Raw genomic sequence first — 13,968 nt, forward strand, 5'->3', positions numbered from 1 at the left:
CACTTACACATGATTGTCCAAGCAAAATTATGTAAGATTCATGTTTGGGTTTTTTGTTCCAAGGCCGGTAAGACTCCATTTTATGGTGTAGATTTCCTTGTTGTGTGCTTGCGAATCATGAACACAAGTGTCTTGTTACATGTCTTGACCAGCTGTGTACACATTAGTCAAAGCTACCAGATGCTAGGTATTTGCCATCGGGAGAAAATGCGACACTGTACACAATATCGTGAGAACAGGAAGCCAAAAGATTACCCTGAGGATCCCACTTGATAGCGTTTACTTCATTCTAGAGAAACAACAAAAATATTTCTCTTTTAATCATTCACAAATTCACAAGAGAAATTTGTATATTGTTACCGTATGTCCTTAGTACTATCACCAGAGCCAGAAGCCAATAAATCAGTTGTTGGGTTCAGGCGCAGATGAAAACTTCAGATTCATGGCCACGTAGTACAGTTGATTTGCTGGCATGTATCTCTACTCCTGTTTCCTCTTCCCAGCCTTCATTAAATAGTTGAAGGGAAAATAAGTAAGTAGTTCAGGGGATCAAAGAAAAGTATTGACCATCTTACGATAGGAATGCATGGGTTCATCTCCATTGGAATTTGGTGGTTCTGTCTTTACCACTTGTGGTTTCTGATTGTTCTGTGTTTGCTGTTGACGACTTGCAACAACATCAGGCATCACAGCATCAATGAGTGATAAGCTTTCCATGGGTTGTTCCGAACCATCCTGAAAAACAAAAACATACACGAGTAAAAATTTGGTGGTAGATAAATTTCATCATATTAAAATTGTCACTCACATCTCCAACACTGATCTCAGACCCTTCTGGATGATGGAGAGAAGGGCTGCTGTTGCTACCAATTGATGTTGGATTGTGAAATATGTGACTCTATGCCAAAGGTGTAAGCAGAATGCTGAAAACCTATTTGAAAGGCAATCAGCAGCGATCATGACGCCATCAGGGTAGTCCAATCATGACGCTACCTATTCACACAAGTTGATAATTACAATAGTAGCAACTTAAGATTGAAAATAACATGATATATAATTCTCTAACATACCCGAATTGAAGGTAAACAACTTACTCCAGCGATAGCATTGCACCATAGACCACGCTATTGATGACGCTTGATGTGTTGGCGTCTGCTATGTGTGTGAATCAATTTGAAATGAAAATGATTCAAAATTGAATTCTTACAGATCAAATGTAACGAAAATTGTAATTCAAATTTTAAAATGATTAAAAATAAAATGTACACATGTTGAAGCTATTTTAAGATAGCGTAGCTGCCTCAGCGTGGGTGCGGTGGCGCTGGTATAGACTAAACTCATCTTCAAAGACGTTGCCACATAAACACGATTTCTATGTGTGTATAAAATTTTATTTCGTTTTATAAACGGCATGAAAAGCGTTTATAAAACAGCTTGAGCAACAAGAAATAAACAAAAAAATTCTTTATTGGAGATGCAGAAATATTGTATTTGAAAAAGTATTAAGTTAAATTAATAACACGAAATTTTAAATTTTCAATCCCGTTTAGCACTTAAATTTTTTTTCCTCGTATCCTTACTTCCATTCAGCCAATTGGAAATATGTTTTTTAAAAAATTCCTCATCCAACTCGGATTTCGGAAAGTTTTCCCTAACAGATATTTTTAATAATTCATTGCAAATAAAGGTAGAGCTAAACGCGAGTCTGTCACCGTCGCCGTCTTTAGTTTTTACTCCAAAATAAGTAAATTTCCTGGCTAATTCAAGAGAAACCACGGCTTTTAATATGTTAATTGTGAGTTTTTCTGCAGTCGAGCCTCCCTCAAGTTTCAGTGCATTTCTCTAGTTGAAAAAAAAACTATTAAAATAAGTCCATTAAATACCCCTGTTAATTTTTACTTACTAAATACCCAATCGTAATGCTTTTATCAGCAATCGCATCATTGATTTCTCCAACAAATTCAGTCATTTCGTTAACTGAGTTTAGCGGTAGTTTTAAAAGCAATCTAGCAACTTGCTCCGATTCAGATGGTCCAGCATTGTTTGTGACGCCTGCTAGTTTACTTGTGATGGCTTCCATTTTTTGATCAAGCATTTTCAGATGCCTCATCATATTTTCTTGGCGCCGTAAAACCTCGTTCATTGTGGAGTGCATCTTCGGTAACATTTGGAATAGTTTTAAAAGAGAGTCTTGGTTGAATTCTATTCGGATTTTTTCATGTTGGGGAGCAGCTTCACTTTGATCGTCTTCATCATGCCCGAACTCCAGTCGAGATCTTCTTTCTATACACATAATGTATGTATTATTTTATAATTGTGTAAAAAGTTCATCTATTCTTACTGTTAATATTTGTTTTAGGTGTGCTAGAGAAATTGGATGTAGGTATGTCCCGATCATTCTCAGCAAAACCTGTTTGCTGATCCACATCACTAGCTTCTTCATCACCCGTTCCATCATCATCTTCTCTGTTGTACTTTTGAGGTAAGTATTCTTTGCTTGAATCCGATGAGCTGTCTCTGCTGTTGCTTAATTCTATTTGTTGAGCATTTGCATCATCATCACTCGGACAAGGTTGCTGAGGTTGTGATGGTGATGCATCAAACATATCTATCGTAATCAAATAAGTCATCTAACTCATACACAAATTTCAATTTAGATTTTACCCGGTGACAATGATGGTTTGGGATGATTAGATTTCGAGCCAGCTTTTGACACGGATTTGGCTGAAGAATTGACTGCAGATTTGGCTGAAGAATTGACTGCGGCTTTGACGGTAGGATTTGATGTTTTTTTTACAACTTTTTTCGCCGATTTATTTAATGCTTGATCTTCTGCTGGTTTAGGTGTTCCATGATGGTAATTATTCGAAACACCTGGCAATGGAGAAACTGATCTTTTTCTGTGAAAAGTGGCCCTGCCACTTGGATTTGGTGGACGTTGACAGGCTTGAGCCTCACCAACGACTGGCCCGGAACTGCAATTTTCAAAATTAATGGGCCTTCCCCTTCCACGGCCGATCCCCACGTGATTGCCGGGCTGCGATCTTGTTTGCCGGGCATCTCTTTTCATCAGATCTGTTGGTGTAATGAATATTGATTCAATCATGATTGAATGTCTTTTTGTATAACAGCAATTTAATATATTAACCTTTGTTATATACAGGTTCTTCGGGAGATGGATTGTTTGGAATATTCCTACGCTTTGGTTCACATTCCGGTGAATACCTACTGGCTGGTTTCCTGCTGCGCTTTTCCACTTGGTTCCCACTCGGCATGTTGGAAGTATTGATTTATGGAACTAAAAATCAACTGAAGTCTGAAGAGCATATGATGGAAACTAAGGGGGTGTGAGTTGGGGGAGTAGTATGTAGTATGTAAGTAGGGTTGCCAGCTTAATTAATTATTCCTGCATCTTGTTTGCCGAGGGGCACTAATTCCACTTTTTATAGTCGTTAGTGAATTCATTTTTATTTATTTGACATTGGCATGTTTTGCCCGACGAGTCTGACCAACACAAAGGTTTTTATTTATTGACGTGATTTTGAATGATGAATGTAGTTATGCTATGAAATATAGCATAACATAGTCTGACAAAATCTATGTTTTCAAGTGTGATCTCTTTAACTTGAATACATTTATTTAACTTTGATCACGTTGTCATTTTTTAACAGTTAGTCATCAACAAAGAAGTTGAGGAACATTTTAAAAATGTGTGCATATACTCATTTTGAAGCTCTGGGTCATCTCTATTTTCTTCCCTTGTCCTCTCAACAGTCATCACGGTCTTATCACGATCTTTAACAGTTACCACCGATCTTCTACTTCCATATCCGGAAACCGGAAGCTTTTCAACAAATTATAAATATTCTTTCGACCTTTAACAATGTTTCCATTTTGCCTTGACCAAGATTTGAACCTTCAACCTTTCGAGTGCTGAGCTTAACTCTTAACCATTAGCCTAACACTGACTTATATAAGATGTCATCTGGCTGCATGGTATTACACTGTAATATATGAGAAAACATTTAAGTCTGTTTGCTATTGGGAATCCAGAAATGTACCATACCGGGGATACAGACACAGATCAGATTATTACTGACATAGGTGTTACAAGGGAAATACAAACCCGTAACATACCTGGGCCACAAACCCATAACAGATAATCACTGAAGTATGTTTTACATAGAAAACACAGGCCTGTAACATACCTGAGATACAGACACAAAACAGATGATTTATGTCATATGTTTTACAAGGAAAAAACAGACCTGTACCATATCGGGGGTACCTACTGAGAACAGATGATTTCTGTCATATGTTTTACAAGGGAAATACAGACCCGTACCAGACATGTAGTACAGACACATAACAGAAATATATTTCACTCGGTAATACAGAGTAAAAACATGCATGTAACATACGTGTTAGACAGAAGAAAAACAGAATGTATTTTTACAGAGTAAAAACAGACAAGTGACAAACATGGGAAACAGAGCAAAATCAGAAACAATTTTCTCAAGTAAAAAACAGATCTGTAACAGGTCTGTAGTACAGTGAAAAACCAGAATTATGTATTACAGAAAGATTACAGATCTGTTCCAGATCAGTGAAACAAACTTTTACCAAATCCTGTAAAACAGAGCAATTCCAGACAAATTTCCTGTAAAACAGAGATGTAACAAGCCTGATACGGATCTGTTTCACAAGTATGTAAAACAGATCGGTTACAGGAGTCTGTAACAGCTCTGTGTGCTACCTGGGTTATTGTTTCCTAAGTAGTCCATGCTTTTGCCATGGCACAATCGGGAATCACGCATTTTTTCACATTCATGTGCATTGACTTCTATTGGCACTCTTGATTGACTTGGAGTTTGCCAACCCCAGAAGTCAGTATAGATGTGTTTTTTTTCCAGCCATATGGTACACGAATGGCCAACAAAACGGGTGATTTGGGGAAGAGTAGAATAGACATCATAATATACTGGAATAGCGGGAAGGGGGCTTATTTGATAATCACAGTCATCGCTAGTGAATTTTAGGAACCCTTTTGGCTGAGCAGCCGTACAATTACAAATAGTGATGTTAAGAGCATGGAGGCGACAGAAAAACGGTATGATGAGGAGGGGTAGAAGACATAATCTATGAGAAAAGTAATTTAAAAATCAATTTCAGGGATCCATTCTATGAATTATTAAGATTACTAATACAAAGTTTTTAGAATTTAAACACGGTTTAAAGCTAGTTAAAGTGATTCGAACGTAATTAACAAAAAAAAATTACAGCAATACAATTTCATAATTTGACAACTGGTTTTAAAAGATTTCGAGGACGTAACCCGAGGCGACGCTCTGGTTGTATGGGTAAGGTTGACGTCTCTGGAATCGGTTTGGAAGGTAAGGAAATTGTTGGTGAACTTATCATTACATTTGGAGTAGGAGGAATTGTGGGTGGGGGTCTTATCAAATTTTGAGTAGGAGTTTCTTTTTCACAAGGAATTTGTTCTAACTCAGATTGAAGGTTTGTTTCTAGGGGTAGAGAAAAAGTTTCGAGTTCATCTACGGTTTCTTGTACGAATTTTTCGGCTTGTTTCTCAATTCTTACATCAAAAAAGTCGACACCTGGTTCGTCTTTCTAGATCATTGACTCAAATAGGGGTTTTATTCGATTCACATGTACAAGCTGAGTTTGTTTTCCTACGTCTTGTTGTATTTCCACAGTACTATTGTTGCTTACTTTCAAAATTCTAAAAGGGCCTATAAAACGTGGAATGAGTTTTTTACTAATTCCCGCCAAGGGCGTTCGCATATCTAGTAAAACTTTATCTCCTACGTTAAATTTTTGCTCTTTTACGCGTTTATCGTACTGGGCTTTTTGTTGTTCACGAGCTTGGGAAAGATTGATTTTTACAAGCTGAAAGGCTTCGTGTAAGCGTTTCATAATTTGACTTTTATAGTCTGAGGGAGTAACTATTACTGGGGGAAGAGGACGGAGGAATTGATCAATCGGCATGACTGGATCACGACCGTGATTTAGAAAATATGGAGTCTCAAGTGTTGACGAGTGGACAGAATTATTATAAGCGAAAACAACGGGGCCTAAAATATCCTCCCACCGCTCGAATCCATCCTCCAAATATTTCCTTATCATTTCAACAACAGTTTTGTTGAATCGCTCTGTTTGCCCATTAGTTTGAGGGTGATACGCAGTTGTTTTCATGCGTTTAATGTTTAAAGCTCTACAAAGCGCAGAAAATAATTCAGAAGTAAAATTACTGCCTCGATCTGTAATTATTGCTTTCGGGGGACCATGATGTAAAATAATTCGTTCTACTAAGGCTTTACTAGTACTGAGGGCGGTACAGTTAGTAAGAGGAATGACTTCTATCCATTTAGAAAAGTAATCCGTGATTACTAATATATAATTGTTTCCTTGAAGTGAATGCGGTTTGATTGGACCTAGGAAATCTAAGCCCAATACTTCAAAAGGTCTTGTAGCGAGGTCTAACGGGTTGAGATAGGCTTTTGTACTGTGCACTCGACGTCCCAGCGCACAAGGTTCACAAGAAAAGCAATATTCCTTAACATCCCGTAGCATGGTAAGCCAATAGTATTCGTCCCTTAGACGAAAGAATGTTCGCCTAGTTTCCATATGTCCTGACAATGGGGAATCATGGTATTCTTGTAAAAGTTGCTTTCTCAGAGAAAGTGGAACAACCACTTGACACTGTTCAAAGTTTCTTCTTTTCACTGAAGTAGGTTCGTAGTGTTTACATAAAAGACCATTTTCAACAAAGAAATAATCTATTTCACTGACCCAAGAAGGCATCGGGCCATCTTCTTTTTTCCAAGGTTCATTTTGTTCCAAAAACGTAACGATTGCTTTGCACAGAGAATCTTTCTGTTGTTCTTGACACATTACGTTGTTGTCTGCAGGAATGGCAGATATTAGATTCATCGGTATTCTTGAAAGAAAATCAACATTCTCGTGTACTCGACCTGGTTGGTACTGAACACTGAACTTCATATTAGATAACAAAATCGCCCATCTACCTAGTCGCCCTGTTTCATCTTTAAAAGTCTGCAACCACTGAAGAGGCCTGTGATCGCTTACAATAACAAAAGGTTGATCTTGTAAGTAATGTCGGAAACTCTTTATCCCAAACACTAATGCTGCGGCCTCTTTTTCAATTGTCGAATACTTGATTTCCCCTTTATTGAGATGTCTGCTTGCATAGGCTATAGGTTGGTCCTTTCCGTCTTTCATCTGAGAAAGGACGGCTCCTAAGCCATAGTTACTTGCGTCCGTGTAAATCAGAAATTCCTTCGAAAAATCCGGATATATCAAAATAGGTTCTGATATTAAACATTGTCGCAAGTACTCAAAAGCTGCAATTTCATCTGTTTTCCAAGTTACACTATCAGTAGGTTTTCCTTTAGTCTGTGATAACAAGGGGTGGCCGACGGTAGAGAAATTTTTTACAAATCGTCTGTAGTAACTGGCTAGTCCCAAAAAAGATTGTAATTCTTTTACTGTACCAGGTCTTTTGTAATTCACAAAGGTTTCAACTTTAGCAGGGTCTGGTTTTATTCCTTCAGCCGTGATTACGTGTCCAAGATAGGAAATGGATTGCGCTAAAAATTCACATTTTGACAATTTCATTTTTAAGTGCGCGTTTTCTAAGAGGGAAAAAACAGTCTTCAAATTGGTAAAATGCTCTTCAATTGTTCTTGAAAAAATTATTATGTCGTCAAGATAAACGAGACAAATTTTTCCAATAACTTTTCGTAAAACTGAATTCATCAGTCTTTGAAACGTTCCCGGGGCGTTGGTTAAACCAAACGCCAAACGATTCCATTCGTACAAATTGTCATCGACTATGAAGGCTGTTTTTTCTTTGGGTTCCTCCTCGAGCTCAATTTGCCAATCTCCGGAGGCAAGATCTAATGTGGAAAAATACCTCTGTCCCACCAGTAAATCTAAAACGTCGTCAATACGAGGTAAAGGGAAAGAATCTTTTTTTGTAATTGCATTTAATTTTCTAAAATCTACACACAAACGGACATCCCCTGTTTTTTTACTTACTAATACTATCGGGGCTGCCCACGGGGACATTAAATAACGAATTATTTTATTTTGCATCAGTTCCTCGATTATATTTTTAGCTATCTCTTTTTGGTTTGGAGACGTGCGATATGCCCTTTGACGAATAGGACCTTGTCCTTGTGTGTCAATGACATGTTTTACTAAAGTAGTATGGCCTAACTCACTTGTTTTAAAAGCAAAACTGTTATAATTATTTATTATTAATCTACGCAAATTCTCTTTGTTTTCCTCATCTATGTCTGGAAGAGCCGACTCAACGGCTGCTGTGTTGATTGGATCTGAAGCTACGCTAATTGAAGCCATTGTTTCAATAGTTTTGCTTGAAGGTCTGGAAATACGAAGGGTTCCTAACACTGTAAGGCGAGGTAAAAATATGGTTTTATCTGTTCCATTAACAGCCACCACACGGAGAGAACGATTTGGTGTCGTAGAGATGTAGGGTTCCAAGCTAAGCCCGGAGGGAATATTACAGCATCTAACAAAATGACAAGTATTGAGAGGGTTGAAAGGGTGAGTTTCCTCTTCTCTAGTCTCTAGGAGACTAGTGGAATTTGGAGGAATTCTCAAAGATTTGCTAATCACAAAAGGATTTTCTGTTTCCTGGAAGTGATCAATTTCCGGGACTCGGTAGATGGACTGTTGTTTTCCGTTATAGATAAACTGATGTTTCCAAAGTGCATCGCGCCCTAGAACGCAATCTTCAACAATTCCATTTACGACTATGAATTTCTGCCTAAGTGCTTGGCATGGCGTTTCTTCTGCCACAAAAAAGTTAACGGTGATTGTGCCTTCCGTGACGAGGCGCCTGTCATTTATGCTGAAAAGATCCACATCTACCTCTTTAGTGAAATTAATTAATTTCTTTCCTTCTTTAAGCTTATGAAAAAATGTGCTACTAATAACGCTTCTCTCGGCTCCAGTGTCAAACAGCGCTTTTACAACAGAACTTCCTATTTTTATTCTTATCCTAGGAACTGTAGATTTTACTGCTAACTATTTATATGATGTCGGGGCTTTTTCTTAGTTCCACCGAGGGGCCCAACGCTTACATCGGTAGTTTTTAGTTTCACCTTTCTTCAAACAAAGGGAGTTTTTTCCCATTTCCGTCATAACCCTCTGGAGGAGTGGGTTTCAAATTTTTTATCTGGGGACAAAAGTTTGCTCGGTGTCCAATTTCTTTACAACGAAAATATTTATCATTAGCTTGACTCTCCCTTGCTTTACAATTGTTTATTGAGTGATAGCCCCAATCGTTGTGAAAATCACAAAAGTATAAATCCCCTGTTTTATTGATTGGAGGGTTTGACTGTGGTGAGCGCTGTGAAAAACTCACGTTTCTTCTGGTAGATAATTGCCTTTGCATTTTCTCCATGTTTTCTTCTAAATGTTTTTGGTGAGTGTTTGATTCCACCTGGGTACTAAAACGATCTAAAGCCTCCTTTACTTTAGTCAATTCTCTATTAGGTTCGACGTATTTGGCCTGAAGAGCATTTAGTCTGGATCTAACTTGGGCTTCTTCTACTGCCATGGCCGTCATTTCAGCTTTTTCTATGAGTTTTTCAAAAGTTTCGAACTCTTTATATTTTAGTCTGGTCTGGACGTCGAAAGACAGCCCTTCTAGAAATCTGTCCATCATGATTTGTTCTTTGGAAAAGCTGTTGCTTTATCTATCGTGGATTTTATAGGATACGCTAAGTGGAAGGCATTGCGTATACGATTCGCATAACGTCTCATATTCTCTTCGGGTTCCCGTTGCATATTATGAAATTTAACGATTTGTTTAGATCTGGTCTCTGTAGAGTGGAAAAGTTTAATTAAACGCTCCTTTATTCTGTCGTAAATTTGCGCGCTAATTGGGTTTTCAAGTTTAAAGTTATCAAACTCATCAGCCGCTTCACCATACAATTTGGAGCGTAGTAAGATCATTTTTCTTGGATCCTCAAAATCGCCTAAAACCAGTACTGATTCTAGATGTGCAAGCCAGTCATCAAAGCGACCGGAGAGATCACGGTCTACGTAGATTCCGACGTTACTAAATAACGTCATTGCTTGGCTTTGTTGTAACTTTTTATTTTTATCGATGGCGTTAGAAATAAAATTGTTTGTGTTTCCTATACTGTTTACTTTTGACGGACACATTACTAAGGGATTCATTTTAGGAATTGAGCTGGTAACTGAGTACTTTGGAGTTGTTCCGTTATTACTTTACTTATTGTACATGCTTGTGAATTTTTACACTTTGTCCACTTAACGAAATTGGTTGTGTATGTAAAGGGGTTGAGGTAAGATATGAAGGCTGAGAGCTAGTTCTAAAAACAGGCTGTCCATTAGGCTTCGTTTTCTGAGAGGAATTAATGCAACGTTTAGTATTCGTTAGAACGTGTTGCACAATACAATCAGCTGCTTTAGAAGCATCCTCATAATCCATTCCGGATTCCATCAAACGGCTCAATTCTTTTACGTATATTTTAATGGGCATGTCTTGGTTTGTTTCTTCTGAAGGTTTGTTTTGCGTGATTTTGTTTGACTGCTCAACGATCGACGCTGGAGTAAAGGAGACTTTCCGACTTTGTAGTCCTTGATACGGTAAATAGTTACACGGAGTGGACGCTAACTGTGATTGAGGAATTTGAGTATTCATACTTGACTGTGAATGAGTAACCGTCGGACAAGTGATTGTTGTGGTACTAGGGGTCGATTTAGGACAATCTAAAGGAATCTGATCACCTTGCGTGTGGATTTCCGCTCTTACAATTTTGATAGGTACGCTGTTTTTAGAACTTTCCTCCTCAGTTTCGAGTGTTACTAAAGATTGGGGCACTAACTCTGATTCTGACCTACTTTGTTGTTCTCCCGAGTGCACTGATTCATACTCTGAATCAGTACTTTCGTAGTATGTTTTTAGACCACAGTGCTTAAAGAGTTCAATTGGTGTCAAAATTGTGGGTTCGGTTAAGAGTAATGCTCTTAAGGCTGTTCCTACTTCTTTGTTTGTTAACTCTATTTTTTTTCACTTCGAAGTAAATACTGCAATTCAAAAATAAGATCGTCAACAGGAATTTCCGTTATTCTCGTATTTCCGTATTGCTGATAAAACCATGCCCGATCTTGGTTCTCTTCATTTACTAGTTCTAGGTTTTGGAAATCTATAGTGATATCTTCTGTGTTTTCTACCCTATCTGTTGTTTTTTCAAGGTCCGTAATTGCCCGAGCCTGTTCTAGAAGTTGATTATATGATAGCAATTCTCTTGTCTCCTCGCCTATCAGGGGTTCGACTACGGTTTCGTCTTGTGATGATACTTGCATATTAAGTACTTCGTTCCACTGATCATCATTTCTCAATTCTTTAATTTCATTGGAATCAAGAAGATCAATATCGGATTGATGTGGGCTATCACTATCTAGTTCGACACCTAGATTTTCGTTATTTCTCAAAATTGACGTCGACCCGCCTCCTGATCGTAAGGGAGTGAACCTTTCACGTACTGATCGAACAAATCTTTGTATTAGTGGCCCTTTTCTTACAGATCTTCTTTCTAAAGTGGTTTCTAAACCGCTATCCTCATTTGCCCTCATCTTTTATAACGAACTAATTCCTAACAAAGCATGTTCTTTTATAACTATGAAAAGTTATCCAGAAATTCAACCAAATAGGAAGCCAAAAAACGGAGAGAAGGTAATAAGTAACACTTATTACCATAAAAATTTAAAACAAACAAAAAAAAAAAAAAAAACACGCTATTCAGCTTAACACTAAAGCCGAGTTCGACTCCGCTGCCACCAAATGTAAGTTATTTATATTTTAACTTACTTTTTCATTGTCGTTTCTAGTAAAGTTTATTTCAGTAGCACAAAAATTGGGGAACAACTCTTTAGGAACTGATTTGTGAAAAGTGACTCTCGCTATTTTCTATAGAACAAAAGTTTTTATACGGGTTTCATGAAGGTCGAACTACAAGAAAATTAAGTTGAAACGTTTGAAGGGTAAATCAGTCTGTAAAACGTCTAAGGAAGAAATTACATAGAAAAGAGGGGCGTATAGAAAATTAATGTTACGTAAGAATAAAGGGTAGGAAAAATAATGAAAATAATAAAGAATAAATTGTTTTGGTTCTTTACAACATAGACTCTATAAGTTAATAAATGTTTCAATTTGATTATTGTGTTAATAAAAAATTTTTCTTATATGAAAAAAACCCTTATTACAAGATAGGTTGGGGTTGGGCTTATTGTAATCGATTAATATGCTGAATAATCGATTGCTTGTGATCATCGTAAGGAACAGTAATGGCGTCATGAGCTCGGTGATGATTGATGGGCTTGAAGGCCAAACCCGCCCACTAATGTCCCATTTTAGTCAAAAACAGCTGTCCCGATTTCCCGATAAAGACTATTTTTTTAAAACGTTTATATTATCTACAGTAATTGATCGAAAATTATAATTTTTGTTTTTAACAATAAAGAAATGAATAAGCTTCATTTCCATATTAAATTTACATGCCATTTGCGATTATTTTTTCTACAAACATTAAATGGCGGAGACAAAATTAACTTTAAAAAAACCGTTTTTTTAGTTTTGTTAATAACTGATACAGTTATTGACAAAACTCAACCAAATTTCATGCCAAAGTAGATTGTATGTATCTAAATAACATACTAAAAAAATTTTTAATTTTATTAAAATCTACTATTTTTCCCCCTACTGTCCCTCTTGACCCGGTGTCCCGGCATACTCCAGTCTCCCCTAGGACTGGTCAAAGGAGAAATAGGACTGTTCAAAATGTGTTTAAAAAGCAGTCCTATTTCTCCCAGTTTTATTTCTACAGGAGAAATAGGACTGGAAATTTTTAGTCCTATTTCTCTAGTCCATTTTGGTTTTGGTCCTATTTCACCGCCAATCATTTTTGGGGTTTCATCTGTTTGTTTTTTTGTATAACACCTTTTCGATGTTATTTCCTATTTTGTGTAACACATATGGTTACATATTTGTTGTTAAAATAAGTAGTAATAAAGAATAACAACAAAATGTCTTTTGCATTACCTCATCAATCACATTTTCTTGCTTTAATAGTTCTTTCTGTTTCACTGAAGACTTCGATTGATCCAAACCATTTCGTCGGCGGGGCATTTCGTACAATTACAATAAAAAATCTGAAATTAAACGCTAGTCTTCAACAATCGACATTAAAATAAAATTAACGCAATGAGCCAATCACTGTTTATTTTCCATTTCGTCCCATTTTCCATTTCGTCATCTGCTTTCTTTTTATTTTAACAAGGCTGAAATCGTGGCTGCTGTTTATTTGTTTTATCACTTTAACAAATAAACTTTTCTTAGGAAAAATTGAATGCTATCCCGTGTAAAAAGTTTCAACAAATTTTTATCCGTAATTTTTTATTAGTAACATTCTTTCCCCAATAGAGCAGTAAAACATCCTGCGTTGCGCGTTTTTCACAAATGCGAAAATCTCATTTGTGTCCAAGTTGGTCTGCTGCGGCTGCAGCGTCTTATGGAGAAACCATCTTCTTCACGTTAAAAATTAAGTTTTCATAACTATAATTTAGATTTCCCCCTTTTCTTCCTAGAAGTGGGTACCCTATTCTTCTTTTCATTTCCCAATTTTTTTTTCTATCTCCAGTTCTATCTACTTTATTTTTATTTTATTTTTGTTTGTAAGTTGCTCGTCTCTTTTAGCCGAAGAATTTCGTTTGCTTCCAGAAATTCGTCTGCTACAAGGGGATGAACAACAAACCATTCACAAACAATAGCTAAATAAAAATTAACCAGATCGAACTAGGGCAAGAAAAAAAAATTGGGAAATGAAAAAATGAATAGGATACCCACTGCTAGGAAGAAAAGGGGGA

The 13,968-nt window shown here is 37.0% G+C and overlaps 1 protein-coding gene and 1 long non-coding RNA gene across 4 annotated transcripts; one reads left to right on the forward strand and one right to left on the reverse strand.

Moving 5' to 3' along the window:
• Positions 1-1,082: 1,082 nt before the first annotated feature.
• Positions 1,083-3,075, reverse strand: LOC123466420. The gene is made up of 4 exons (XM_045180969.1): positions 2,665-3,075; positions 2,342-2,608; positions 1,904-2,283; positions 1,083-1,842 (listed from the first exon to the last, which is right to left on the reverse strand). The coding sequence occupies exons 1-4, from the start codon at positions 3,068-3,070 to the stop codon at positions 1,537-1,539; spliced, it is 1,359 nt and encodes a 452-aa protein (XP_045036904.1). The 5' UTR covers positions 3,071-3,075; the 3' UTR covers positions 1,083-1,536.
• LOC123477584 lies at positions 2,020-4,029 on the forward strand. Of its 3 annotated transcripts, XR_006652690.1 has the most exons (7): positions 2,020-2,160; positions 2,233-2,296; positions 2,360-2,482; positions 2,658-2,774; positions 2,845-2,857; positions 2,911-3,083; positions 3,164-4,029. It is a non-coding gene; the product is annotated as an uncharacterized LOC123477584 (long non-coding RNA). The 3 variants fall into 3 exon arrangements; XR_006652689.1 differs by having other exon boundaries at positions 2,360-2,590; positions 2,845-3,083; XR_006652688.1 differs by having other exon boundaries at positions 2,845-3,083.
• Positions 4,030-13,968: the final 9,939 nt, after the last annotated feature.

Source organism: Daphnia magna, unplaced genomic scaffold (genome assembly GCF_020631705.1).
Source record: "Daphnia magna isolate NIES unplaced genomic scaffold, ASM2063170v1.1 Dm_contigs096, whole genome shotgun sequence".
Classification (NCBI taxonomy): Eukaryota; Metazoa; Arthropoda; class Branchiopoda; order Diplostraca; family Daphniidae; genus Daphnia; species Daphnia magna.

Coding starts and splice junctions, on each gene's coding strand:
- LOC123466420 (XM_045180969.1), bottom strand. CDS start 3,070: ATGAAAAGAGATGCCCGGCAAACAAGATCGCAGCCCGGCAATCACGTG. Junction 2,284..2,341: donor ACCTAAAACAAATATTAACA/GTAAGAATAGAT, acceptor TTATGTGTATAG/AAAGAAGATCTCGACTGGAG. Junction 1,843..1,903: donor GCATTACGATTGGGTATTTA/GTAAGTAAAAAT, acceptor TTTTTCAACTAG/AGAAATGCACTGAAACTTGA.